Here is a 27622-nt window from a genome sequence, read left to right as displayed (position 1 = left end):
ATCCCTTTACTTTTATTAAGAAATTATCTTTCAACATAGTGATTCGATGATTACATACGTTGCAAAATGCTCACCATAAACGTAGTTACAGTTATGTCTGTCAGCATACAAAGTTGTTATAATATTACTGACTACAGTCCCCATCCTGTACTTTTTACCCTCATGACCTACTTATTTTATAACTGGAGGTTTGTGCCTCTTAATCCCCTTCTCCTATTTTGTCCCTTCCTCCAACCCCGTGTCCCTGTGGCAACCACCTGTATTTATGAGTGAGTCTGTTTCTGGATTTTGTTGCTGTTTTGTTTGTTCTTTATTTTGTTTTTTAGATTCTATATATAAGTGAAATCGTATGGTATTTGTTTTTCTCTACCTTCTTTACATTCTTTTAGAAACATTCCAGTGAGTTTACTGAACCCCCAATTCTTTTATGGTCTTTATGAATAGACACCTCATCCCCTTATCTCTTTCCCCCTACCTTTACCCCAACTTGTAAAAAAGAGGTTAAAAGACCACTTGAAACAATCAGTTTTGTTGTTTTTTTTCCTTTCTTTTTATTTTTAATCATCTGATATCACAAGAGGATTATTTTAGTACAACCAAATCTTTTATGAAGTAGGGAGTTTTAGTTGAGGCCCGTGAAAATAGTTTATATGAGAAAGATATAGGAAGGCTCAGAGGGCTGTCTTTAATAGCTCTCTCTTGTAAAATGAACCTGGAACCTTCCAGCAGCCTTCAAAGGCACAGAAATCTTGGTTATCTGCCTCTAGCACTGGAAGTAGGTGGAACCGCGAGAGGCCCAGGAAGACCGGCAGGAGGGGACAGGAAGTGGTTTTCACCACTTGCACATGGCTTATGACTGTGAATGCAATGTTGTGTCAATGGCAGAACAGAGCACTGTAAATCTACAGTGTGCATCTGACGAGCCATTTGGGTAATCTTTTATTTATAGGAAAATTAGGAAAATGGCCATAAGCAAAGCCAGAAGGCTTAAGAGTTTAAGTAAGCTTGCAAAGGGAGATGGGGATTCTTGTACACTTCGAGTTTTGGTGACTTTGAATGTTCGATCCCACTGGGTCAAGATGGCATTTCTGGCTCCTTCCCATTTCCCCGGGCCGGTCAAGCGGAACTGGTATGGTGTGGATGGGCCGAAGAAGATGGTCAAGCCCAGGCGTGGGTCCGTCAGGAGCATAGAGAATAGGTTGGGTTTTGCATTGATGTAGGTCAGGAGTTCATCTATGTATGTGATATAATCTGCTTGTAAAGCTTTGCAGTAACACAAGCCAAACCTTTATAAAAGGAAAATGGGGGATAAAGAGAAAGACACAAAGATAAAATAATGATAACCCAGAGCAAGTCAACGTGCCAAAAGTAAACAATGATGCTAGAAAATTTGAAATGTTCTCTTTTGCTTTTCTTTTTTATTTGAGAGAGAGACAGAGACAGAGACAGAGAGAGAGAGGAGCCGGGGAGAGGGGCAGAGGGGGGGAGAGAGAGAGAATCCCAAGCAGGCTCCATGCTCAGCACAGAGCCCGATGTGGGGCTCGATGCTATGAACCTGGGATCATGACCTGAGCCGAAATCACGAGTCAGATCTCGACTGATTGAGCCACTAGGCACCCCTGAAATGGTTTTTGTATTATTCTCTTCAAGCCCATAGCTGTCTAATGGTTTCATTGCATTTTTTTTTTTTAATACAAGATGAGCTCCTTGACAAGATACTCTATGCATATGGTGCTCCAAATGCTTAAAATGCATCTAGTATTTTTCTGCTTCTTTTGTCAAATATTTAGGAATTTCTAGAAAAAAATTTATTTACATAATTTCACTATTCCTAAATTTTTCTAAAACTCAGTTATTGCTAGATTTATATAATGTAAAGTCCACAAGAATCAATAAGGTGGAATTTCCTGTAATGCTGGTGTTGGTCCTAAAATCACCAGCTGACCTATGTGACAAGAAGCTTTTCCACTGTGCAGCTCTAATTAATTATCTATGTTATAGCACAATTCCATAATGGAGATCAAATCACATTCCAGGTTGAGGGTGAAAAAGAGGCATCTAAAATGTTTTTTGTTATTTTGGGATTTAGCACTTTGACAAGGATAGCTCAACATGAAGTTTGGAAATATATTTAAATTAGAGAAGAGATAAAAATAATAAAAAAATAAAAATTATTTTTTAATGTTTGTTTATTTTTGAGAGAGACAGAGGCAGACCATGACTGGGGGAGGAGCAGAAAGAGAGGAAGACACAGATTCCAAAGCAGGTTCTAGGCTCTGAGCCATCAGCACAGAGCCTAAAGCAGGGCTCAAACCCATAGACCATGAGTTGAAGTTGGACACTCAACCGACTGAGCCACCCATGTGCCCCAGTGATAAAAATGTTTAAATGCAGTGATTTATTTATTATTATTTTTTAAAAATTGTTTAATGTTTATTTATTTTTGAGACAGAGAGAGACAGAGCATGAACGGGGGAGGGTCAGAGAGAGAGGGAGACACAGAATCTGAAACAGGCTCCAGGCTCTGAGCCATCAGCACAAAGCCTGACGCGGGGCTTGAATTCATGAATCGCGAGATCATGACCCGAGCTGAAGTCGGACGCTTAACCGACTGAGCCACCCAGGCGCCCCTAAATGCAGTGATTTAAAAACTTTCTTTTGGTATCAGAAAGCATTTTTCAAGTGATAATTTATATTAAAGCCCAAAACAGACTAACAGTAAACAAAACCAGAGATGTTTTAGTTGGGTTAGGAGTGAGGATGAGAGTCGGTGGGGTGGGGGGGGGAGGCCAACACTCCTTTATTTTCTGCTGCTTCCCTTCTGTAATCCCTGGTCCTTGAGTGTGAGCCAGAGAGCAGAGAACAAGTGGAAACTTCTCTAGGGAACAGGGTCAACAAACTTATTCTGGCAAAAGGTCAGATGGTAAGTACTTTAGGCTTTGAGGGCCATGTTATGGTCTCTATCTCAACAACTCAAAAGCAGCTACATGTAAATATGTACATGAATGAGTGTGGTTAGGTTCTCATGAAATTTTATGTATGGCTACTGTGATTTAAATTTCATATGAGGCACCTAGGTGGCTCAGTTGGTTAAGCGTCTGACTTCGGCTCGGGTCATGATCTCATGGTTCGTGAGTTCAAGCCCCATGTGGGGCATTGTGCTGGTGGTTTAGAGCCTGGAGCCTGCTTTGGATTCTGTGTCTCCCTCTCTCTCTGCCCCTCCCCTGCTCATGCTCACTCTCTCTCAAAAAAGAAGTAAACAAAAAAATTTTAAAACAATAAATTTCATAATTTTCACATATCACAAAATATTCTTTTATTCCAACTCTTAAAAAACATAAAAGTTCAAGTGGTCGGCAGATTTGACCTGCAGGACATAGTTTGCAGAATCCTGACTAGAGTAGAATCTAAATAAAACAATAGAGTTGAATACAGATTGGTTGAATGAATGAATAAACAGACCCTTCTAGCATCAGAGGGGATAAACACAACTCTTTGCCTGCTGATTATGAAAAAGGCGTGGAATAATGTATCTGGTAGATGGGAGTTAATTGTATTTGGTTTAGAATCCAGACTCCATGTGGCGCTAGATAATTATGGTCTGAAGTGACGATTTTGGAACCTTTAAACTTTTCAGTTCCCCTTCTCCCCACTCTCCTTAACAGGCTATGCTAGTTCTTCCCCCCCCTCTAAATCTCAGGCGCTGCCTCATGTCTCTCTGCTATTGTTTTACCAATTTGAGTCATGATTCAAAAGGATGCATAAGGAGTTAACTAAGTTAACTCACCCACTGGGTTTGTTTTCTTTTCTTGCATTGACTTCCTCAATCATGACACTTTGCGGTGGTAACTTATTTATACCTGTGAAACAAACAAAAAAGGCAGTTTAACTTCAGGCCTGCTTGCTTAGTGGGTGAAGATGTTTTATTACTGCTTATCTTTATTCCTGGTACCCAGCGACTCATCTGTTCTCCTCCCAAAAATATTAGCTGCCTACAGGGTTGATGGTAAGTTTTTGGTAATAATGCTACCAGCTGAAAAGTTACAAGCATCTGGTCATCTCACTAGTTATCTGATACAACATAACCTCAGAACTGAATTCTGTCACTTGACTGAAGTTTTATACTTTAATTGAACCGGTTAATTCAGTGAAAACAACAGACAGACACAACTTGTATTTTTTTGACCCCCGATTTATCTTTTGTGCTGGTAATGGCTCAAATTCATTCTGAGTGTAATTCCATGAAGAATGGAATGAATCCTGCTTTTAAAGATTCTGTTGTTTGAGATAGGAGCTGGGGACGCTCTCAAAATTTCTGGTATCCAAAATAACATAGTAAACAGAAAACATATGCCCTGAAATTTCTCATGCACGTACCTTTTAGGACTCGAACAACCCATCGTGCTTGGGTCTCTCCAGTGGGTATGATGGAGCCCAAGGGTTTGATGAGGCCAATAACAGCCAGGGTTGGCTTTGGCAGATGTGCAGGGAAGATGTACTTGTACAGTGATGCCTGGCCATTTTCGACTTTCACTACGGACTCATCAAGGAAGGGGAAAGCAAAGGTGTATCCAGTGGCAAAGACAATGATATCAATGGGCTCTTCCTTTGGGGTGTTGTTAAATACGACAGAGTTTTCCTTCACCTCTTTTATGCTTGGCTTGATGAGCACTTTCCCAGTGATGATACGGCCTGGGAGTTCATCATTTAGCACAGGCTCTCTCAGCTGTGTCCTAAAGAGAAACATGGGCAGGGAAGAGATGTGCCGGTGACCAGTGTGGCTGGCCCTTCCACCTCCTTCCCTTCCCTTCCTCATTCTGGGACTCTCCCCTTGGCCAGGCAGGAGGTGCCAGTCTTGGGAGAAGTGGCACTCGGTAGGGAGCTGTGTGCCCTCAGTGGTGGCTTGGGTACACCTGATCCACGTTGGTCCAGAGTGGAACCTGGAGGAAGATCAGACGAGATCTCTGGGCTACGATGCCAACCCCGGGAATGGAGTATCCTTGTACCGACTCAATGAGAAAGTAAAACCATCTGTTCTTAATGGGATAAATTGTAGGCTGTAACTCAGACACAGACTGAGTTAAGTACAGACTGAGGTCAAGGTCGTCTTGACAAGGGCAAGAAGGCACTGCTGCTGGAGAGATGGGCAGGGGCCACTACAACATTTGATTCTTCCCACACGGGGAAACAAGCCAAGCGTGTTGCTTCTACCAAAAGAGTCGTAGACAAGTCATTGTCTTTCGAGCGCTGCAGCTGAGGGCCACGTAACCTGCCTAGGTCATCGAGCTCACTTATCACTACATGAGCTTGGGCAAGTGGCTGAACTTTGCCAAGCCTCGGTTCGCCCACAGTAAAAAGAAGATTAAGTAAGACTTTAAAAAAGGGTTGTTGACAAGATGCAATACCTAGTTTCACTTACCAAGAACTCAAAATAGCTAGCTATTAGGAAATACACTGGGATGAAGTTTTCCTTCACGTTCGGTCGATATGATGTGCTGCTGCCTGGTTTGGCTGTGCCAGTGGAGGCACAGAGCCTCCTCCTTCCTCACAGCCCTCAGCAGATACCCGCCGTTTACCTGTCTTCCGGTACCAAGCCGTAATTTGCATGATGGAACCAGCTGTTCATCTTTCTCGCCAGCAGCCAGTTCACAATCGGAGTTGGGAGAGAATTTCTGAACATGTTCTGAAACCGAGTCGTGAACACCATGTCCCACGGGTACCCTGAGTCGAAGACTCGACTGATCACCCACGCCCCGCCGGTGGTGCTGAGGAACACCTGGAAGCAGTCAAAGAAGCCACTCAGTTTGACACAGTGAGCCCGGCTGGCTTCGCCAGAGAGTCAAGAGGTCTCATCATTGGAATAGCGCCCGAAAGTCTCCCTCCCTCGAAATACATCCTCCACAAGATGGTTTTGGCTCCTCCGGCTCCCGTGGTAAAGTTATTCATTTGAGATAACGGTTTGGGCACTTAGAGTATTAAAGTGCCTTCGAACATATAACTGAGCACTTATTATCTGCGAGACACAGTGCCAGACACCTCAGTGAGTGAGCTACTGTGGCAACCCAGGGCGAGCTCAAAGTCTCGCGTGAAAAAGCAGCGAGCGGGTGGGTACAGTTTTGCATGCTGGTAATTGTAGGTCATAAGAACAAGGTGTGGCAGCAGGTGAATCTTGTCTATAAAGAGTTTCAATAGAAACCACTGTTGGAACTGACAATACGTTTCAGTAACACAGTTGGTTTTGGTGAATTCCTTAAAAAACACTTTTTTTTTTTTTTAACAGGTTAGCTGTTTGAGTTCACCAGCTGACTGAGTTGGAAATTTCCACATGATAAGAGAGATAGAAATAATATGAATGGAAATAGAATATGCTACCCACATGTCTCCTGTGGGGGTCGGAGTGGATGGGACTGTGTTAATTTTTATTTCAGGACCTCCTTTCTCTTCTCTCAGGATGTCTCCACCAAACTGCGAAGTCTCTCCAAATCAATCAACCAATCAATCCGTTTTTTGAAAGCTCCCGAAGGGAATATCAAAATCACATTCCCAATCCTTTTCCTTCATAGCTATTTTTGCTCTTGCATTATTATTTTTAAAGGTTTTATTTTTAAGTAATCTCTGTATCCAACATGCATCTTGAGCATACAACCCCAAGATCAAGAGTTGCATGCTCTACTGATTGAGCCGGCCAGGCACTCCTCACTCTTGCATTCATTCATTCATTTATTTATTTATAGAGCAAGAACAAGAGAGAGAGAGTGCACAACCCAAGTGTGAGCACAAGCGGTAGAGGAGCAGAGAAAGAGGGAGGGAAAGAGAGAGAATCCTAAGCAGGGTCTGCACTGTCAGTGTTAAGCCCGACATGGGGCTTGAACTCACAAACCATGAGATCGTGACCTGAGTTGAAATCAAGAGTTGGACACTTAACCGATTGAGCCATCCAGGTATCCATGACCTAATTATTTATACTTATTTAGTTGGCATCTGTGTCCGCCTCAACTCTATGCTCCATTATGGCAGAATCTTGCTTTTTTTTTTTTTTTTTTTTGAGAGAGAGGGCTCAAGTGAGTGAGGGGCAGAGAGAGAGGAAAAGAGAGAGGGGGAGAGAGAGAGAGAGAGAGAGAGAGAGAGAGAGAGAGAGAAGTGGGACTCACACTCACCCAATGCGGGACTCAAACTCAGGAACCTTGAGATCATGACCTGAGCCAAAGTCAGATGTTTAATTGACTGAGCCGCCCAGGTGCCCAGAAATCTTGTTTTTATTGTATTTTTCCGTGATTCCCGCTGTGCCTGGCACAACGTTTGGCACATCAGAAACAAACAACTAATATGTATTTGTTTTTAACAAGTGCCAGCTGAGGAACGTTAATTACAATTATTACATAAACTTTACTAGGGAGAGATCACTGTGTTGGGGCAACATAGCTGGGGAGGTACAAGTGGATTGTAATAAAGGGGAAAAGAGCACTGAAGGGAGGGGTGTGGTATGAGCAAAGGGGAAAAACACAGGAATTGGAAAAGGCTCAGAGTAGTGGGAGATAAAGTTGAAATGGCACATTTGAACCAGATTAAGGAGAACTCTATAAAGCAGGGCTAATCCATCTGCAATTTATTATTATCATTATTTTCGCTTTTGTTGCTTTTATTTTATTTTACTTTATTATTTTCGTGAAAAGAGTTTCCCCGTACATTTTGGCAGGATTGAGGAGCCAGAATAGCTTTTCTAGCTTCTGTTGTTTCACAAAGTGATTAAGCATGGCCTGTGCTTTCTCAGATCTGCCTCCTCTGCTAACAGCACAGAGACTCTCTCTCCCTCTCTCTCTGCCCCTCCCCTGCTCGCTCTCTCTCTCAAATAAATAAATAAACAAACAAACATTAAAAAAATAAAATTAAAAAATCTGTTTTTTTTGTATGTGTGTGTATTTTAGGCATTTTTATTACTTTCATCTTTTGTCACTGTTTGGCTGAGGCATGCATCTTAAGCTACAGTTTTTCATTAGGTAACATCAGGGTACCTTTTCTGCCAGGTGGCTGGCCTCCACAGCAATGTCTGTGCCCGAATTCCCCATTCCAACCACAAGGACTCTCTTGTCCTTAAATATATTTGGGTATTTATACTGTCGGCTATGAAAGTACTGGCCTTTAAAGGTATTTATACCTATAGAAAAAAGAAAGTCAAATGAAGAATTTTATAGGATCAGTAAACGAAACATGTATTGCTCCATTAATAATATCCCTTTGATTGGGGCGCCTGGGTGGCTCAGTCGGTTGAGCATTTGACTTTGGCTCAGGTCACGATCTCACTGTTCGTGGGTTCGAGCCCCATGTTAGGCTCTGTGCTGACCGCTCAGAGCCTGGAGCCTCCTTCAGATTCTGTGTCTCCCTCTCTTTCTGCCCCTCCCCTACTCGTGCTCTGTCTCTGTCTTTCTCTCAAAAATAAATAACCGTAAAAAATTAAAAAAAATAATATCCTTTTGATGGATTATTTTGGTTGTTTTTAATAGCATGCTCAATTTTAAGAAAATCCAAAATGTGAATACATGACTTTGTAAGACACAGAAATGAGTGATTATTTATTTAATGGAGGTACTTATTCCATCTCACTAGATAGGCCTCTGGGTTTATTTGCTACTAAGTTGAAATATCATGGCATAAAGATTAATTAAGCCATTATTACCAATTTTATTTATTTATTTATTTAATTTTTTTTTTAAATTTATTTTTAAGACAGAGAGAGACAGAGCATGAGCAGGGGAGGGGCAGAGAGAGGAGACACAGAATCCAAAGCAGGCTCCAGGCTCTAAGCCATCAGCACAGAGCCTGACACGGGGCTTGAACTCCTGAATTGTGAGATCATGACCTGAGCTGAAGTCAGAGGCTTAACCAACTGAGCCACCCAGGCGCCCCTATTTATTTTTTTAATTTAATTTTTAATTTTTTTAAATTTACATCCAAATTAGTTAGCATATAGTGCAACAGTGATTTCAGGAGTACATTCCTTAGTGCCCCTGACCCATTTAGCCCATCCCCCCTCCCACAACCCCTCCAGTAACCCTCTGTTTGTTCTCCATATTTATGAGTCTCTTCTGTCTTGTCCCCCTCCCTGTTTTTGTATTATTTTTGTTTCCCTTCCCTTATGTTCATCTGTTTTGTCTCTGAAAGTCCTCATATGAGTGAAGTCATATGACTTTTGTCTTTCTCTGACTGACTAATTTCAGTTAGCATAATCCCCTCCAGTTCCATCCACGTAGTTGCAAATGGCAAGATTTCATTCTTTTTGATTGCCGAGGAATCCTCCATTGTGTGTGTGTGTGTGTGTGTGTGTGTGTGTGTGTGTGTGTGTGTGTGTATACACCACATCCTCTTTATCCATTCACCCATTGATGGACATTTGGGCTCTTTCCATACTTTGGGTATTGTTGATAGTGCTGCTATAAACATGGGGGTGCATGTGTCCCTTCGAAACAGCACACCTGTATCCCGTGGATAAATGCCTAGTAGTGCCATTGCTGGGTCGTAGGGTAGTTCTATTTTTAGTTTTTTGAGGAACCTCCATACTGTTTTCCAGAGTGGCTGCACCAGCTTGCATTCCCAAGCCATCATTACCAATTTTAAAGTTGATGGAAATCAGCGATAGAATTAGTTTGTTCCATTTACTAATATTTGACTATCTAGAGCTTCTCCCAAGCAAGGAGCAAGAGCAGAGAAGTTAAAGGGAACTATGAGTCAGCGCCTCCACTCTTTTCAGCAAACTGTTTTTGGCATTTATGTGCTTGGACCTGGGCTGAGTTGATAAGAGAAATAAGATAAACAAAATGTGGTTCCTATTCGAAAAGATCCATGTTGGCTGGGGAAGTTCACCGATAGCTCACCTTGGTGACCGACTATAACGCAGACTGAGTTTGCTGAGGCAGCAAGAGTTGGCTCTGAGAAAAAGGGATCATGTTCGCCACGCTGGGTTTAGCTCTACTGTTCTAACCAGAAAGGATATCTCAGGCGGTTGATGCCAAATGTCTCACTGAAACATTAAATGTGAATGGAGAGTTTTGGAAAATACTCTCAGGGTTGCATAACACAAAAGTTAAGAGGTGCTGTACAAAGAACCTTTTTTTTTTTTCCCAGGAAAAGTGATAAGACACCTAGATTCTCAGGGGATAAATATCGATGCTTATGGCAAATAGCCTCATCAAGGTTTGGTTCACCCTTAGTTCACCTTGAAACATTAGAAATCTGACATGAATCTCAGTTAAAACCCACCACAATCCCGAGCACTTAGAATTTAATAATTGTGCAGCCAAGTTCAAATATTAATTCAGACAGGACTCATCACAGATCAGAGAATGGTTGAAAAGGAAGAGCTAGGCAAGTTTAAGGAGAATCATAGAATTATTATCCCTGGATGCTAAATTACCTTAGATTTTTCTCCAGATCAGGGTCTTTTGGATCAGAAATGAACAAAAATGAGACTGTGTCTGAGTCACCTATCACACTAATATTTTCCCCCCTTTTATCACAGGAGGATAGAGCAGGCACTTTTTTTAGGTGAATGTGGTTGTGTTAGTAAACACACCAGAGTGTATATATCTGAATGATTGATTACAAGTAGTTATTTTGGGAGGTTGTACATTTATTCTGTGATACCTATTATTTTTACTAAGACTTTTTGGAACATCTTTGGAATTGACTCCAGACAATGTGCCTCCAGGGGTGCCTCAGTGACTCAGTCTGTTGAGCGTCTGACTCTTGATTTTGGCTCAGGTCATGATCTCATGGTTTGTGGGATCAAGTCCCACGTCAGGTTCTGCGCTGATGGCGTGGAGCCTGCTTGGGATTCTCTGTCTCTTGCTGCCCCTTCCCTGCTTGTGCTCTCGCTCTCTCTCAAAACAAACAAACAAACAAACAAACAAGAACAATGTACCTCCAGACACATCTTTTCAAATGTCTTCAGTAAATCTGAATTTTTCTAATAGTTAATGATGACCCCAGGAATTATGTACAGACTAAGTAAGTCTGTTGTGAGGCAGAGAGAGAGTTTGTGAGATTTCGAGGACTCTTTTTCAAGTCTAATGTCACAAAACCTTGGAACTCAAAAGCTCCTTAATGGTTACCTACCCAGGGATTTCAAATGGCCAATTGGTAGTAGCCGGTGAGATATTGAAAAGGTCTGCAAGTCCCATAGAGCTCTGTTTGCTTGATTTGTGGTGTATGCTGTTGGATAAGGTGGTCAATTTATGGGCAAAACCCCAGAGGCTTAGAAAGGTTAACCGGAAGGCCCAAGGTTGTATAGCTTGTTAGCTGTGTAGCCTAGAATCTGTACCTCCTGGGTCTCAAGCCATCCTATTCAAATTGAGGACACTGGTTCAGCTGCTTTCTGGGTACACCTTATCCTAATCTGACCTGACTTGAATGACGTCTGGAGGGCAGACCCAGCACCAATGGATGTACGTGAGTTGTTGTAAAATAAGCATTTGTATCATTTGCAGGTCATGTGTAGACTGTGATTCCTCTGCTGGACTCCTATAAAACTCTTTTCATTCCTTCCAGACAGGCTACATGTTGTCATATCCACCCCTGTATTTTTAGCACTTTGTGTAATTTGGCGCTATTGGTGCCAAATAAATTCAGCGTATTCTCTTTGTCACGGAACTTTCTGGATTCTTAGGGTGATCTAGTACCAGGCACTCCCTCCTAGGAGTTTGGAGGGGCTTGCCTACTTAGGGATTTTCTCCGTGGACAAGAGCCGAGAAAGGATTGGGTTGTCTTGTGGGGTGGCTATTGATCCTCTCTCAGGGATGTTGGGGAATAGTTCCTTATATCGTGGACTTGGGGCTTTTTGATTCAAGATTCAATTCCACGGCAGTTTTCAGGATGTGCTTCGTCCTAACTTGGCCGGACTTGCATAAGCTCTTGGGGCATGGGAGGTGTGTGAGTTTATCGTAAGACGAGACTTGAGATCACTCCAAGTCATATTTAGATGATGAAGAGAAAAATTTCCTAAAGTTTTAACTTCTTGAAAACTTACTGTGGATAAAATAAACCAAATCATTGTGTTTTTTATTCCCTCTGCATTGTACTCCAATGGAAATTTGACATAGATTAACATGAATCATATTTGCAAAAACCAGATAAGGAAACTGGGACTCAAAGATGACTTAACTTGCCTTCTAAGATTCTTTTCTCTGTTGACTACTGACCCAGTGCTATAAACGTCTGATCTAGGGGGGTGGGAGGGAGGGTAGGGTGGGTGATGGGTATTGAGGAGGGCACCTTTTGGGATGAGCACTGGGTGTTGTATGGAAACCAATTTGACAGTAAATTTCATATATTAAAAAAATAAATAAATAAATAAAATAAATAAATAAAAAAAATAAACATCTGATCTAGCTAAACCTCTATGGAACAAACGAACAAAAATCGCACTACTTTTTTTAAAAATTTATTCACTGATCGACCTTTGTGGCCTCTGAACTCAGCTTTGGTTGCGTGCTACTGCTGAGGCTAACAACTTTGTAAGCATCCAGTGTCTTAGAAGACTTTCTGAGTGTTGCCCATCGCTTAAGGAGGGACATTGAACCCCAGTGAAGCATAAAACTGCTTGCAAGTAATTTGTTCCCCTCCTTGGCACTTATAAATTGTTTGGAACAAATGAAAGTCAAAAACTGGCCAGAAATGCTGGTTAGAAAAGATCCCCGTTACCTTACAACTTTAACTCTTTAATGGAAGAACCATAGAAATTCATTCCCGGACCAAGCCAGTATTGGGATGGCTCCCACGAGACGAATTAAGGTCAGGTTCAGAAAACCATACCTGGGAAAGAGTCCAGTGGCAAATATGGGTCAGTAAGAAAACCAGTGCAGACCATGACAGCATCAAAGATGTCAGACCCTTGCTTTCCTTCATGCTGAGTGACCACCTCCCATTGGCCAGTGACAGTAAAATCTGGGCATTTTGTTACACTGCAGACTTTAGTCTGAAAAAAAGAGTCATAGTCACAATTAATTGTTGTCAAGCTGCTAGTAAGGGCTTGCTGGCCGACATACCAGTTGACATTTCAAATGTTCTAGAGCATAGGCTAAACATAATCAATAAGCATAAACTTAGAAATAGAATCAAGTTATCAGATTAACCATAATTTTCTGGATGGATGTATTCTTTTTAAAAAATATTTATTTTTGAGAGAGAGAGAGATTGAGAGAGGGAGAGAGAGAGAGGGAGAGAATATGAGTGGGGGAGGGGCAGAGAGAAAGGGGCACAGAGGACCCAAAGCGGGCTCCACCCTGACAGCAGAGAGCTGGATGTGGGGCTTGAATTCACCAACCGTGAGATCACCGCCTGAGCTGAAGTTGGATGCTCAACTGACTGAGCCACTCAGGCACCCCTGGATGGATGTATTCTAAGAGTTGTACAGGGTTACTTAAGAGAAGTGATGTGATCCAAAAATTTTGAGTGATTTGTTCAAATTCTCATAGTAAGTGATAGAACCAAGCATCGCGGTCTTCTGAAGTCTTTTTCATTTTTTTTTTTTTTTCTGTTACGTCTATCTCTCATAAAGCTGTGCTTTAATAAAAACATGGATGATATAAATTGGAAATATGAATTTGGTCCCAAGTATCTTACCTTATGAAAGGTCCTGTAGAATATGTTGTTGACGTTTTCCCAGATCTTGATAGCTATTGATAAGTACTAACTTGATGGCCTGAATGTTCTGGGAGTGGTCCACATGTCAGTCTATTTTTTGTTTCAACAGAGTATGTATATGTTTATGCATGCTAGGTTCTGATTCAGAAAATATATAAAATAAATTTACAAGACAAATTTATTAATTTACTTATTTATTTATAGTTTATTTATTTTGAGAGACTCAGAGAGAGACAGTGTGCACAGGGGAGGGGCAGAAAGAGAGGGAGAGAGAATCCCAAGCAAGCTCCGCGCTGTCTGTGCAGAGCCCGATGTGGGGCTTGATTTCACAAACCATAAGGTCATGATCTGAGCCGAAATCAAGAGTCAGATGCTTAACCACCTTAGCCACCCAGCGGCCCCCCAAGTCAAGTTTAAAAGCATAAATGCTCCACTGGCCAAGAGACTTTGCTGCTTTTCTTTCCTTTTAAGTTTTCAGAGAAGACAGGTGTCTCAAGTCTTACCTCATGGGTTCACAATTTGGTTTATAATATTTGAAGTGCTTATTGGATTTCAACATTTGTATTAGTAACTCTTCCTTTTTTTAAATATAAATTTTCAGTTAATTAAAAATTAATTTCAAAGTAGAATTTACTTTCAACTTAAAAATAAGAAATGTTTCTAATTAAAAACTTGGAATGCACAGAGAGGAAAGAAATCTCTTATAAATAGCTGCTTGTGTGTACTCTCTTAAAACTTTGGTGAACATCTAGCTTTAAAGTTTTTCAAGGTGGGCCTGGGTGGCTCACCCAGTCAAGTCAGCATCCAACTTCGGCTCAGGTCATGATCTCGCAGTTCGTGAGTTCGAACCCTGCGTCAGGCTCTGGGCTGACAGCTCAGAGCCTGGAGCGTGCTTTGGATTCTGTGTCTCCCTGTCTCTCTGCCCCTCCTCTTCTTGTACTCTCTCTCTCTCTTAAAAATAAATAATAAAACATTAAAATTTTTTTTTCAATTATTTTAAAGCAGGCTGGGAGCAGCACCTAGTAAAGAAAATGCTTCAGATTCAGGAGCTCTGATGCATTAAAACTACTTCTGTGGGTTATGCCCATTCACTATGGTACTGTTTCAATTTTACTGTGTCCCTTGAAAGATATGGGAGTGGGGTAAAATACTCTTTAGAAGTTTTTTTAAAAATTTTTATCCAGTTTATTTGAGATATAATTGGCATATAACATTGTATAAGTTTAAGGTATACGACATAATGATCTGATATATGTATATACTGCAAAATAATTATAATAAACAATAAGTTTAGCTCACATCCATCACCTCACATAGTTATAATTTTTTGTCTTGTGATGACAACTCGTAAGATCTACTCTCTTAGCAACTTACAAATATACAACACAATAGAGTTAACTATATTCAGCATGCTGTGCATTATATTCCTGGAACGGATTTACCTTACAACTGGAAGTCTGTACCTTTAGAGAACCTTAACCCATTTCCCCAGTCCCTACTCTTCACCTCTGGTAACCACCAATCTGTTCTGTTTATATGAGTTGATTTTTTTTTTTTTTTTTTTTTTTTTAGATTTCACATACAAGTGAGATCCTACAGTCTGTGTCTTTGTCTGACTTATTTCACTTAGTATAATACCCTATAGGTCCACCCATGTTGTTGCAAGTGGCAGGATTTCCTTCTTTTTTTGTGGCTGAATAACATTCCAGTATGTGTGTATGTGTGTGCCACATTTCCCTTATGCGTTCTTTATGCATGTGCCCATCGATGGACACTTAGGTTGTTACCATGTCTTGACTATTGAAAATAATGCTGCAGTGAACATGGTGGTGTAGATATCTCTTCAAGATAGTGGTTTCATTTTTATCAGTGCTTTTAAGGTTGTGAATATGAATCTTATTTGCTACTAGTGTTGGTCATTCATGTTGTTTTCAATTCCCTAGGAATTCCTTACTATCCCCATCTGTAGTAGGGAGAGGGGAAGAGAGGAGAAAGAAAACATGTGGATTTTTCATGTTTCTTGGAGAGGGGAAAAAAAGAAGATCTATTTGTCCCCATCCTTCTACCTTCTTCCTGTCTCTGTTCTTGGAAATGGGAAGGGAGGTGGTAAGGCCTCTATAAAGAACAATATTCAAAGATCTTTCTATTCCCAAGGATATCTAGAAAAGATTTCCTTCAGATCGTGGGGTTCTCTTATGTGTGGGCCCCTGCACATGCTTATTCCTATAGAGGGATAGCCCAGAGGAGAGTGCCTAGGTATGGGTAGAAGTCATCAGTGTCACTATGTGCATTTGTTCCGAGCTGAGAATGTGGCCTGATATTTTTAGGTCCCTTTGGGTACTTGGGTGAAATTATTGCAAACTAAAAATTTATTCATGTGAATCCTTACTGAAAGTATCCATTTCCACCTCCAGATTTACTTAAGGCAGCGGGGGTGGGTGGGTATGAGTACAAGGGGAAAAGGAATCCAGCCAGCTGTCAACAATCTCGCCAGTTCATGATCTCATCTGCAGAACCAAGGGCTAGTCTATGGAGAGAAATAGGAAATTGGTAGGAAATACTTCCTGACTACTAACTCATGTTTTGTGTCTTACCTTGAACTGAATGTGTTTCAGAAGGTTGAACCGGTTTGCATACATTTTGAGATATTCCAGGAATTGAGAATTTGGCACATAGTTTGGATAATCTTCTGGGAAAGGAAAGTCTGAGTAACAAGACATCTCCTTGCAGCTGTTGGAAACCACAGACCTGTAGAGGCTGGCTCTTCCTTCTTCAACATGTTCCTGTACAAACGGTACACGCACATGAGTGTGTTTGCATTTGTGCATGTGTGTGCACACGCATGAAATGGATATTGATTTTTAGACATTTCAAATATTGACAAAGATTAAGGTTACCCTTTATCTTTTTATTTCCTTTTCTTTCTTTCTTTCTTTCTTTCTTTCTTTCTTTCTTTCTTTCTTTCTTTCTTTCTTTTTCTTCTTTTTTCTTTAATTTAAAGCATGGAGCTTGAACTCATGACCCTGAGATCAGGACCTGAGCTGAGATCAAGAGTAGGATGCTTAACCAACTGAGCCACCCAGGCACTCCAAGATTGACATTTCTTTTTTTGTTTGTTTTTAAGTTTATTTATTTATTTTGAGATGGGAAGAGGGGCAGAGAGAGGAGAGAGGGAGAGACAGAATCTCAAGCAGGTTCTGTGCTGTCAGCACAGAGCCTGAGGTGGGGCTGGAACTCATGAACCATGAGATCAGGACCTGAGCCAAAATTGAGGGTCGGTCGCTTAACCGACTGAGCCCTCCCAGGAGTCCCCCAAGGTAACCCTTCCTAATGGGATTTGTTACCCTGCACTTGAGATAGGGTGAACACTGAATACTTAATTTTATGATCAGAATTACTATTTCATTCACTACATGTTAACAAATAAACCCAGGATGAACTCCCTTGTCCAGATTGATATGGCATCACTTCAAAATGTAGGAAAATATGGAAATAGACCAGAGCCAGAAGTACTATCTGGATGATGGACAATCGCTAGGTAGTTTGGTTTCCCAGGGTATTGTTGAAAGAATCACGGAGAAGAGGGTTCAGATTATTGAAGGACTCTGCATCTAAAGTTAAGGAATTTGCATTTTATAGGAAGGTTATGGCAGTCTTCTGAGTTTTTATGTGGAAGTGATTCATATTAAATTTTGGAAAGATAATTCCAGTTCTACAAAAGAAATAGGAAGTCTGGAAAAGAAGGAAGGAGGCCAGTGAAGAGCCTAAAACACAAATCCACTTGATTGCTAATGGCAGCCCGAGCAGAGGCAATGGCGGTTGCCACAGAGAGGCGAGATTTGTGAGGTAGCAGTAAGTCAGAATGCGCAGCATAGGGAATTTGTTTGGATTTAGGACTTGGGAGAAGAAGCACGTCAAAGGTTTTCAGAATGGACAACTGTGCACTTAGTGAAACGCTAATTTCCCACTCCTAGTTTTGACATGAATAACTAGCACATGTCAGTGTCTCAGACAACTACAACCAGGTTGAGTAATAAGCACTTTTGGTATATTCAGTCTTTAATATACATTGCCTCTGTGTTTTGAATGTATTATGGAGGATTGTTCTGATTTTAATGGGAATGTGGTCCTTAGTATTTTAATATTATTTACCATTTTGGATATCTACAGTTTTTTTTTTTTTTTTTTTTTTTGTTCTCTGTGAAGCAAAAATTATTTTGTTTGTGTGAACAAGTGGAAAGACGAATGTAAGCCTCCCCTATGGAGAAGGGCTCACTTCGTTCCCTCAAAGGGAAAGGTATAGTGAGCACAGAGAATAAACTTATAAACATGTCTTTGTGGTTTGAATTAATGTTACTGATCTCATCAACTAAGGAGCAAGCTGTATCTTGTTTGTCTGGGGCCTCAGCTCTGCCAGTCTCATTTATACAGCATAAATCTAGAAACCTGGAATCTAAAGACTTCTGAGAAAGATGACTATTTAAATCCTGATCTTTTATTCTGCAGGCAGATCTAAAGCACTGTTGCTCAAAGACGTATTGCTCGGCGAGCAATATGGAACTGGATTCTTTGTTAATCCTCTATGACAAGTACAGGAATTGAGAGTAAGCATCTGGAAACTTTACTAGCAATACTTCACCATTGCTCAATATCCAAGCACGTGGACTTCTATGTGTTGAATGGGACTTAGATCAGTCTCAGTGTTGCCTTAACTCGTGTGATGAGTGGCCTGGGGTTCGAACTGTGTGCGAGTCATGGATCACTGATGTTTTAAGGTTAGTTTGAAAACTGTTAGCCAGAAGTGCATAAAATTTGTCATGATTTTCTTTCATTGAAAGATAACTGGGGGTACCTGGGTGGCTCAGTTGGTTAAGTGCCCGACTCTTGATTTTGGCTCAGGTCATGATCTCATGGCTTGTGAGAGCCTGCTTGGGATTCTCTGTCTCTTCCTCTTCTCCCCCTCTCTCTTTCTCTCTCAAAATAAATAAATAAACATTAAAGAAAAAAAAAAAAAAAAGAATCACCTGGGGAATCTTACTCGTATGTAGATGCTGATTCAGTAGGTCTGGGTGAACTTGAGATTCTGTATTTCTAACAAATTCCCCTGCAGATGCTGTTGGGCACAGACCATACTTTGAGTAACAACACTTTGGAGCAGTCCTACCAAAGTGGAATTTGGTGGAGGCCACTTATGCTCTTTAAAATTTTCTGGCAGTCATATTTAAAAAGGTAGAAAGAGCCAGGTGAAATTAATTTTAACAGTATATTTTATTTAACTCAACATATGTCAAATTTTATACTTTCAACACGTAATCACTATAAATATTACTAATGAAGTAGATTACATTCTTTTACTCATAGCAAGTCTTTCAAATATCAGTGTATATTTTATTTATTTGTTTAAAAATTTATTTTTCTCTTTTTAAAGAATTCATTTAAAAGATTTGTTATTTTTAGAGAGAGAGAGAGAGAGCATGAGCAGGGGAGAGAGGCCATGGGAGGGAGAGGGAGAGAGAGAGAGAGACAGAGAGAGAGAGAGAGAGAGAGAGAGAGAGAGAGTGAGAGAACCACAAGCAGGCTCCAAGCTCAGTGTGGAGCTCTCTATGCAGGACTCATTCCACAACCCTGGGATCATGACCTGAGCTAAAATCAAGAGTCAGATACTCAACTCACCTGAGCCGCCCAGGTGCCCCTTAGTGTATATTTTATACTTCTCAATTCAAATGCCAAATTTTTATTGGAAAAAGGGGATTCACATACCCAAACTGTTAGCAAATATGCTTAAAAACACTCCAGTAACTGAACTGAGTATTGGTTTTAAAATTAAAATTAATTACAATTAAGTGAAATAAAAAATTCAAGTTTTTAGTGAACCAATTCCAATATGAACCAATTCCATAGTTACATGCAGACAGTGGCTACTTTATTGAATAGCAGAGCTTTAAAGTTGAAGCCAGCTATTAGAACAAAATTTAGTGTTGGTTTTATTTAATTAAAAGTGATGCTTCCTCTGGGTTACAGGAAAAAAAGAGAATAGGAACAGCTATAAAGAGATGTAATGTGGAGCAGTGAGAGCAAACAGCCGGGGAAGAAGCTATACTACAATAAGAGAAACATCAGTTATGAATGTTTTGGGGTCAATTAGGCCAAAGCTCCCTCACTTTTCTCTAGCATCTGAAAACATCACATAGTGAATCATACTTGGTTAATACTGGCAATTTCTAGTTAACAATAATAAAAGGGTAAATTAGGAATATATACTGTTTTAATAGGGGAAGAGATGTGCATAATACATGTTGTAAAGATTTCCATAAAAATGGCTCAAAAATTTTTTCCGTATGTTGGAATGGCACATTTAAACAGCAGAGAGTAATGGGGCTCAGTGGAGTCGCATAAGCCAGGAACCATGTATTAAGGGGACCTTCGAACAGATGAACAAAGAAATATAAATAGAAAAAAATGCTGTCTTGTAAAACTCTGGGAGATAATTGTAAAGGCAGGGAGAAGAGAGTCTTCCCGGAAAACCTGAGGCCTATCTTGAAACAATGTATCACAGATGTTAGCCAAGGAGGCGCTATAGTTTAGAGGGAAACTTAGCCCTTAGGGCGGAATCCAAGACCAACTCTTTGCTCTTTTCTTTCTTCCCACTGATTGTTCCTCCTAGAAACAGACAGAGAGTACTTCTGTATGCGGCTCCTGCCACCTGCCGTCCTGTGTTTGCCCCAGTGATTCCCAGGTCCTGTTGGGACCTCCAGCTGTAGACACTCTTGGCATTGTCCCTGTGTGGGTCTGCCAATTGCCCTGGTGCTCCAAGTCACGTGCCTCACGAATTGGTGGGGCCATGTAGGGGAAAGATTTTTGTTTTGAAGGGAAAAGTGGGAGGGGAGGAGGGATGGACGGGGACAGAGAGCAAAGGCTAAGAGCATGCACTGAGCGGTTCTGGCTTCCCGGTCTACTTTGGTCCTGCAATGTAATGACTGGAAAGGTCACAGTCATCTGCTAAGACACTTGGGTGGGACTCCCTGAACCGTCCAGAATTTACATGCTCTCATTCTTGAGCCAGACTCTGGAAATGCATGAAGTACAGTTCTCGACAGCACAGACCCAGACCCAGACTGCCTAGGTTCATCTTCAAGCTCTACAGTTTTATCTGGGTAATCTTGGGAATTTTCTTTTTTAAAGTTTATTTATTTTTGAGAAAGAGAGAGAGAAAGACAGAAAGAGAGAGAAAGCACGCACAGAAGCAGGGGAGGGGCAGAGAGAGATGGAGAAAGAGAATCCTAAGCAGGCTCCCCACTGTCAGTGCAGAACCGGGAGGAGTGGGGGGGGGGGGGGGGGCGGGGCGGGGCTCAAACTGAAACTCCCAAACCTTGAGATCATGACCTATGCTGAAATCGAGTCAGTTTCCTCAGCTATAAATAGGTATTATAATAATAGTGTACATCCCCTAGGATAAACTGAAACGATAGCTGTAATGTGTTTAGGATAGTGTCTGCTAAGCTCTCAATAAATGTTAACTGTTACTCATATTATTCCTCCATGATTATTATGGAGATTTACTTTCTGAAGCTTTGTGTCCTTCAGAGAGGATAATAGGTGATGGGAAGAAAGCTTTGACAGTTCAGATGTCTCTCCTGTCTCATATTAAAAATAAATGTAAAATGATAATAAAAGTCACTCCCAAATAGAGACATCCTCTCTGTACAGGACATTCATACCTCTTGCTCTCCAAGAACAATTACTGCCTTCTTTTCCTCTCCTTTGAGCAGCCAGAATCCGTTTTTCTTTGTCTCCTCCTTTCCCTAGCGAGAGTTGGAGTCTCACTGGAGGCCAGAACATCATTCTGGGAGGGTTAGTAGGCCCTGGAATATGTTTCAGGGATGTGAAGGATGAAGCCGAATGTGTTTCTACCAGTATAGTATAATTTCCTCTAGATAATGTCAGTGTGGTTCTATAGGAAGGCTATCCCTTAAGATCCCTTCCTATACTAAAATTCTCTGAGTAAAATTCATTTTGAGTGATGGGACAATTCCTCACATTTTATTTCAATGTTACTTTATAATTGAAGTAATCAACCTATGGTGTTACTGCCCTAAGCCTCCCTTCCCTCTTAGGAGCCTAAGAGAATTGGTTGTAAGATAGACTTTCCATAAATCTCGCTTGCCCCCACTTGAGTTAGTGGACAGAAGTGGGCTCTTTACCAACGTATCCCAATTATTACCAATTTATTTCTCATTAAAGATCACCACCTCTCTCCCACCCCAAGGAATGATGCCATTTCTTTTCCATTGCGACCTTTGTTTCCTCTTTGCTTGAGGCTATGGTAGCTGGAAGAGGTCAGAGTCATGGGTGTCTGAGTGTCAAATTAAGCACAGTGGTTTCTAATCTCTATAATCTTTGGGGGTGTCTCCCTATTTGGAAATGGAGGCAGTCTCCATATGTGTTTTCTTGGGTTTCTGCAGATGGCTTGTCCATTTTTGCCCGGTGATCCCCGATGCCCAGAAGGGGTACTAAGGATCCCCTATGGGCTTTCTGGTAAGCACAGCCCTTGGTCGAGCACTTTATTTTTTTCATTTTAAAATTTTATTATTTATTTATTTATTTATTTATTTATTTATTTATTTATTTATATTTTAGAGAGACAGAGCAGGGGAGAGGGGCCAGAGGAAGAGAGACAAAGAATCCCAAGCAGGCTCCATGCTAAGCGTGGAGCCTGACATGGGGCTCAGTCCCACGACCCTGGGATCCTGACCTGAGCGGAAATCAAGAGTCCAGCACCCTGGAGCAGACACTTTAATCTGCAAGTTTTGAGTTGGCCACTTGCTTTGAGTGCAGAGACAGAGACACCCTGTAACCAAGCCTGTGTGCGGATGTGCACGTGCGCTGAGGTAGGAGGAGAGTGGGATGCCTCTAGAAAGACTCAGAAGGCTCGTAGCATGTTGGAGCTGAAAGGTCCCTTTAAGGGCACCTTAGTTTAGGGATTTTCTCTCAGGCTTTCGAGAAATCTCAAGGTGGTACAGTTATCTCAAGAGGCCACTGTGTCAAAAGAGGGCTGCTGAATGAAGGTGGGGTGGTTTTCCTGGCTCCCAGTCCCCGAGCTTTTATCTATATTTCAAATTGGTTCTGTGTTCTCATTGAAGACAGAAAGCAGTGGGGCTGGAAGGACTTGTTACTTGGGCTACTTCTGCTGTATTATCCTCTTTGCCATCCTTTCGGTGCCCTATCATGTGCTTCGAGATAGATTTCCCTGACCTTCTCTATTTTTCTTACTTCCCTCCTCCCTTCCCCACTCCCTCTCCTTTATCCTCCACAGAGGCCGTATTTTCCTGATGGAATCGAGGCCTCTCCACCTTTCCGAGGCAAACCCTTCTGCTGGACCTACAATGACACTCCTTCCCTTGTCTGTAGGATCTTGTTCTAGTTTGGGCTCAAGTAATCAATAGTCCCCCCCACCCCCCTACCTCCCCTGTCCAGGTAGCTTCTCTTTGCCTGTAAACATGTCTGGGTCTTCCCATCATGCCAACATAAGCAAATCGATACACTAATAAAAAGTACCTCCTTTATTGCGTTCCTCATTATCGATTGCTTTCTAAATAATACCTTGCCAGAAAATTCAGCCACCCTCATCCCCTCCCATTATTTCTTACGCATGCCACGTACACCAATGAGCTATTTTTATTTTCCAAGCCTGCTCAGTACCTTTTCTTTACTGGTTTCCTCCCTGTAATCTCCCACTCAGTCTCGTCTGCCTGTTGAAATCTTTCCATCGCACACCGTCTCCCCCATGAAGCCTTCCCTGACTTTCCTCCAGTGGATACAATCCTGACCTCATTTAAATACCCACAGCACTGTGTCTAATTTGTAGGATCCTACTCTCTTCTCATTACCCCGGCAGCAGCCTGGGGGTTTGATGTATTATTCTCATTTCTGTGTCCTCCACGGTGCTCATGCATAGGTGTTTGACCTGCCCAAGTCACACGACCAGTTGGGCACAGCTGGATCTGGAACTCATTTCTCTTGATTCTTAGATCAGTGATTTTTACATGTGAATAATTAAGTGTCTGTGACCTATATAAAGTGCATTTTTTTTTTTTTTTTTTTTTTTTTTTTTTTTTTGTCCAGCATCCTCAGGTCTCTGGGCTTTTTTTTTTTTTTCTTTCTGGACTCACCTTTGCTTTGACTGAAATTCTGCCATTTATCCTTTTAACTGGGAACTTTCATCTTGCAAGCCAACTCCCAGCTGTGATAGATTAATCCTCTTTATCTGGAGTATGTGTTAAGAAGGATTCTGAGGCTTATCAGGGGAAGTGTATCATGCTTGACTAGCAAGGTCTTCAGTGGGCACAGGAGGGGAGAGGTACAGCAGGGGTGTTAGGTTTCTGCTGTCCTAATGGAAAGTGTGCACTTTGAAACATGGGAACAGATGTGCTCTTTCACTTAGCGCCTTCGGAGGAGGTTTCTATGTATCGACGGTCACATTTCAACACCTGCAGTTCTTTATGTGGGCCAAGCGGACCTATGCTAGGAGAACTGCAACTAACCAGCAGCCTTGGCCTCTGGGGAGCTTTGCTCACAGAGTTAGGAAATCCTTTATTCCAGTTCCAAATTCCATTCTTCTAGGGTAGAGGAGTGCCACATCTTTCTCTTAGCCCCTTATGGGCTCTGAGGCCCGGACGTCTGACACCTTGCTCCTTTTCACTATTCCCGACAGCTTTCTCATCAGCATGTTTAAAGCTCTAGAGAAGGAGGGCCAGGAGGAGGCTTGGGAACTGTAATGCAAATGCTTCCCTGCCCAGCCACAGGACTCAAAGGGTTTCAGTGGCCCCAGCAGTGCCCCTGCGATCCCCTTTGGCCCAGGCCAGTCAAGGGTGGGCTGTAGAGTCCCCTCTTCTCCTTCCTCACCCCGTTCTCCTCTCCAGTCTGGACGGTAGCCCTGCTGAGACTTGAGGATATTACTTTCTTTGCCTCAGGGAAAAAAGTCTCCTAACTCACATTCTTTACTTTTGGTTGTTCTTGGCATAGATTGGCATTGCTTGGACAGCAGCACCTTGCGTGTAGAACTCATCATCCAGCGAGCCCTGTGCTGTTTCACATCAGGGGCAGCAGGACTGGGGAAAAAAGAAGGTGAGCAGTTCTGCCCAGCAGGTGGAGGCCAGCATCCCTGTGCTGCTCGGTTCATATGCTTGCCCCAAACACTACAGCCTCTGGCCTCACTTCACACCCCCCCCCCCCCCCCCCCCCCGGCTCCTGCTCCCCTTGTTCCGGGCTTTCCTGGCTGTCCCAGCCACTGCATTCTCTCCCACCCTTTGTGGGCATCTTCCTTCCTCTTGGCTTTAGATAAAGTTTGTAGGGTTGCTTCCACACTCCCCACCCAAGCTCAGGCTGTGTCCTGCTTCTTTCTTTTAACAATTTCATTAACCCTCCTGGCCCCTGTTCAGCAGATGCTTCTAACTCATCCCCCCGCCCCAGAGCAGCCTTGGGAGAAATGCTTTCACACCCTCGAGCCTTATCCATTAGACACATCGCACAGCTGCTGAGACCCCTACTTACGGTGAACCTCCACAGCCCCCCGAGGTCGTCACTCCTCTCAAAGCATGTGGGCTCCAGGCCTTCCTCCAGGCAGCACTTGATGGAGGCCAGGCCACTGACCCCGGCTCCCACAATCGCAACTCGCTTGGCCATGTTCCCTGGTGCAGGGGAAAGCAAAACTGAGCCTTTTATTCACAAGTGAAAGCCCCACCCCAGCTTGGCTGCTCTAGCCAACCAGGAAAAAGAACCGGAGAGGTTAAGAAATTTGCTCCATTTGATCCCTCTGTGGCTGGCCTCTGGTGTTGTGAGTGCAAAAAGAGAAATGTTCAGGTCCCTGGTTTAACCCTGTGCTCGTAAGTCCCTGCGCCTACACTCGGAGCTCGTGCCTGATGTTAGCACATTTGTTGCCAAGACTGTGGCTTCTGGCAGAGTGGCTGAAATTAGACCCTCTCGTGGAGAGTTTTGCATTCAGGATGGGGCTGCTGCCTCCGGCCTCCCTTCATGGGTCCCAGAATGGCATAGAGTAGTAGACCAGAAAGAATCACCTGGTCAAACGTTTTGTTTTTTAAGTTTATGTATTTATTTTGAGAGAGAGAGAGAGAGAGAGAGAGAGAGAGAGCATGCAAGCATGAGCACACAAGCAGGGAAGGGAGAGAGAGAGAGAATCCCAAGTGTCAGTGCAGAGCCCGATGTGGGGCTCGATCTCACAAGTCGTGAGATCATGACCTGAGCTGAAATCGATAGTTGGAAGCTTAACTGACTGGCCACCCAGGTGCCCCTAACATATTTTTTAAATAAACATGAAACTGGAGGTCAGATTAGCGTGGTGGCATGAGACAAGGCCACATGGCAGTGGTGGAGCGGAGTTGGGGCTGGAAGCCAAGACCTGTGGCCACTGCAGGTGCCACGGCAGCCCTGGGAGAGTCCCAGCCCCTGGCATACTGCAAGGTCCCAGCTCGGTTGCCCATCCTTCTCCTATCTGCGGCCAGTGGATGGCTGCCAGTGGAAGGGTGAGGGTGCGAGGCTTTGTGTGGACATTCATCCCTCCTCTCCCCTTCAGATACTGATGCAGCTCAGGGAACATGGCCCTGTCCCCACTGGCACAAGCAGAGGGTCATCTGTCCCCAGGCCATGCAAGAATGCTGAGAGGCGATATAGTGTATTGGTTAAGCAACCAGGCTCTAGAGCAGATTGCCTGGGTTAAAGCTCAGTTCTGCCAGTCACTGCCGTGTGATCTTGGGCAAGTTATTTAACCCCTCTGTGCATCATAAAAATTGAGGAAATAGTGGTAGTTCCCTTGTAGTGTTTGGTGAGAATCAAGGGAGTCAACACGTCAGATGATTTAGAACTGTTCCTGGCATGTAACAAATGCTTAATAAATATAAGCTATTATAACTATAAAACCATTTCCCAAAATTGGTGTCCTCCTCTGCCTTTCCCATTAGTAAGTTTCTGCTCTTTTAATTCCTATACGTTTTGGCCAGTTCATCCACATTTAACAGTGAATCATGTGATTTAGAGTTGTTCCCTAATACATTTTTGTGACAATTGTATCTCCTCACGTTAGTGAGTTTTGAAAGCGCATGGGTCCCAGAGTCAATGTAAGAAGTGCCCCCGAAGGCATTGTTTTCCTGAACATTTGCTATTTTCTCGTTGCACAGATGAGCTTTTTCCACAAAACTGGATATACATCTTTCGTTTTTGAGAGAAATAGCTCAACTATAGAGACTTCATCTGCTTTGCTCTCTGCTGGGGTCTCTGTGGCCAGGGAAGTCCTTGGAACAGAATACAACGGGTGCTCAATAAATAGTTCTAGAATGAAATGGAAAGGCCCATTTATTTTCAGGTGTTATGTAAAAGTTTCTTCCCCGAAGCTACTAGCTCTGATTTACTGGGAGAGAGCTGGTAGGTCCCCTTTAGGGGAAGTCACGCTCTAGATTCTAATGGATACCATAGAAACACAACCTCATACAATTTTCCCTGCCTTGCGTCCTAGAGAAATAAAATGACCCTACATTTAGAGAGACAGCTGATGTAATGAAATGAATATGGGTGTTGGGACCAGACACATCTATTTCAAATCCCTGCTCTATCAGCTTGGCGCATAGGAAAATATCCCCTCTGGGCCTCACTTTGCTCATTTGTAAAATGGGACATCGTGCTCTTCATTTTTGTGGGACATAGTAGACATTCAATGAAGAATATCCACTTTTTTAAAAAAGATTTTATTTTATTTTTTCTTTTTCAAGTTTTTATTTAAATTCATTAGTTAACATACAGTGTATTATTAGTTTCAGGAGGTGAATTTAGTGATCCATCACTTAAACACCCAGTGCTCATCACAAGTGCCCTCCTTAATCCTGATCACCTATTTAACCCGTCCCGCACCAACCTCCTCTCTGATTAAACCCATCCCCCACCCACCAGATTTTATTTTTTTATTTGAGAGAGAGAGAGT

At 42.3% G+C, this 27622-nt stretch overlaps 1 protein-coding gene across 4 annotated transcripts; it reads right to left on the bottom strand.

Moving 5' to 3' along the window:
- On the bottom strand, positions 1-25346 carry FMO1 (flavin containing dimethylaniline monoxygenase 1). 4 transcript variants are annotated; one of them, XM_078441147.2, is made up of 8 exons: positions 25186-25346; positions 16230-16418; positions 12805-12967; positions 8013-8155; positions 5577-5776; positions 4378-4940; positions 3788-3860; positions 1-1286 (listed from the first exon to the last, which is right to left on the bottom strand). In XM_078441147.2, exons 1-8 carry the CDS (start codon positions 25315-25317, stop codon positions 944-946), a joined length of 1806 nt encoding a protein of 601 aa, XP_078297273.2. In that variant the 5' UTR covers positions 25318-25346; the 3' UTR covers positions 1-943. The 4 variants fall into 4 exon arrangements, with proteins under 4 accessions (XP_078297273.2, XP_060499480.2, XP_078297274.2 ...); XM_060643497.3 differs by having other exon boundaries at positions 4378-4733; positions 25186-25345; XM_078441148.2 differs by lacking the exon at positions 16230-16418.
- Between the last annotated feature and the right edge of the window lie 2276 nt (positions 25347-27622).

This window comes from Panthera onca, chromosome F1 (genome assembly GCF_046562875.1).
Source record: "Panthera onca isolate mPanOnc1 chromosome F1, mPanOnc1 haplotype 2, whole genome shotgun sequence".
Taxonomy (NCBI): domain Eukaryota; kingdom Metazoa; phylum Chordata; class Mammalia; order Carnivora; family Felidae; genus Panthera; species Panthera onca.
This window is presented reverse-complemented; position numbering and strand designations above follow the sequence as displayed.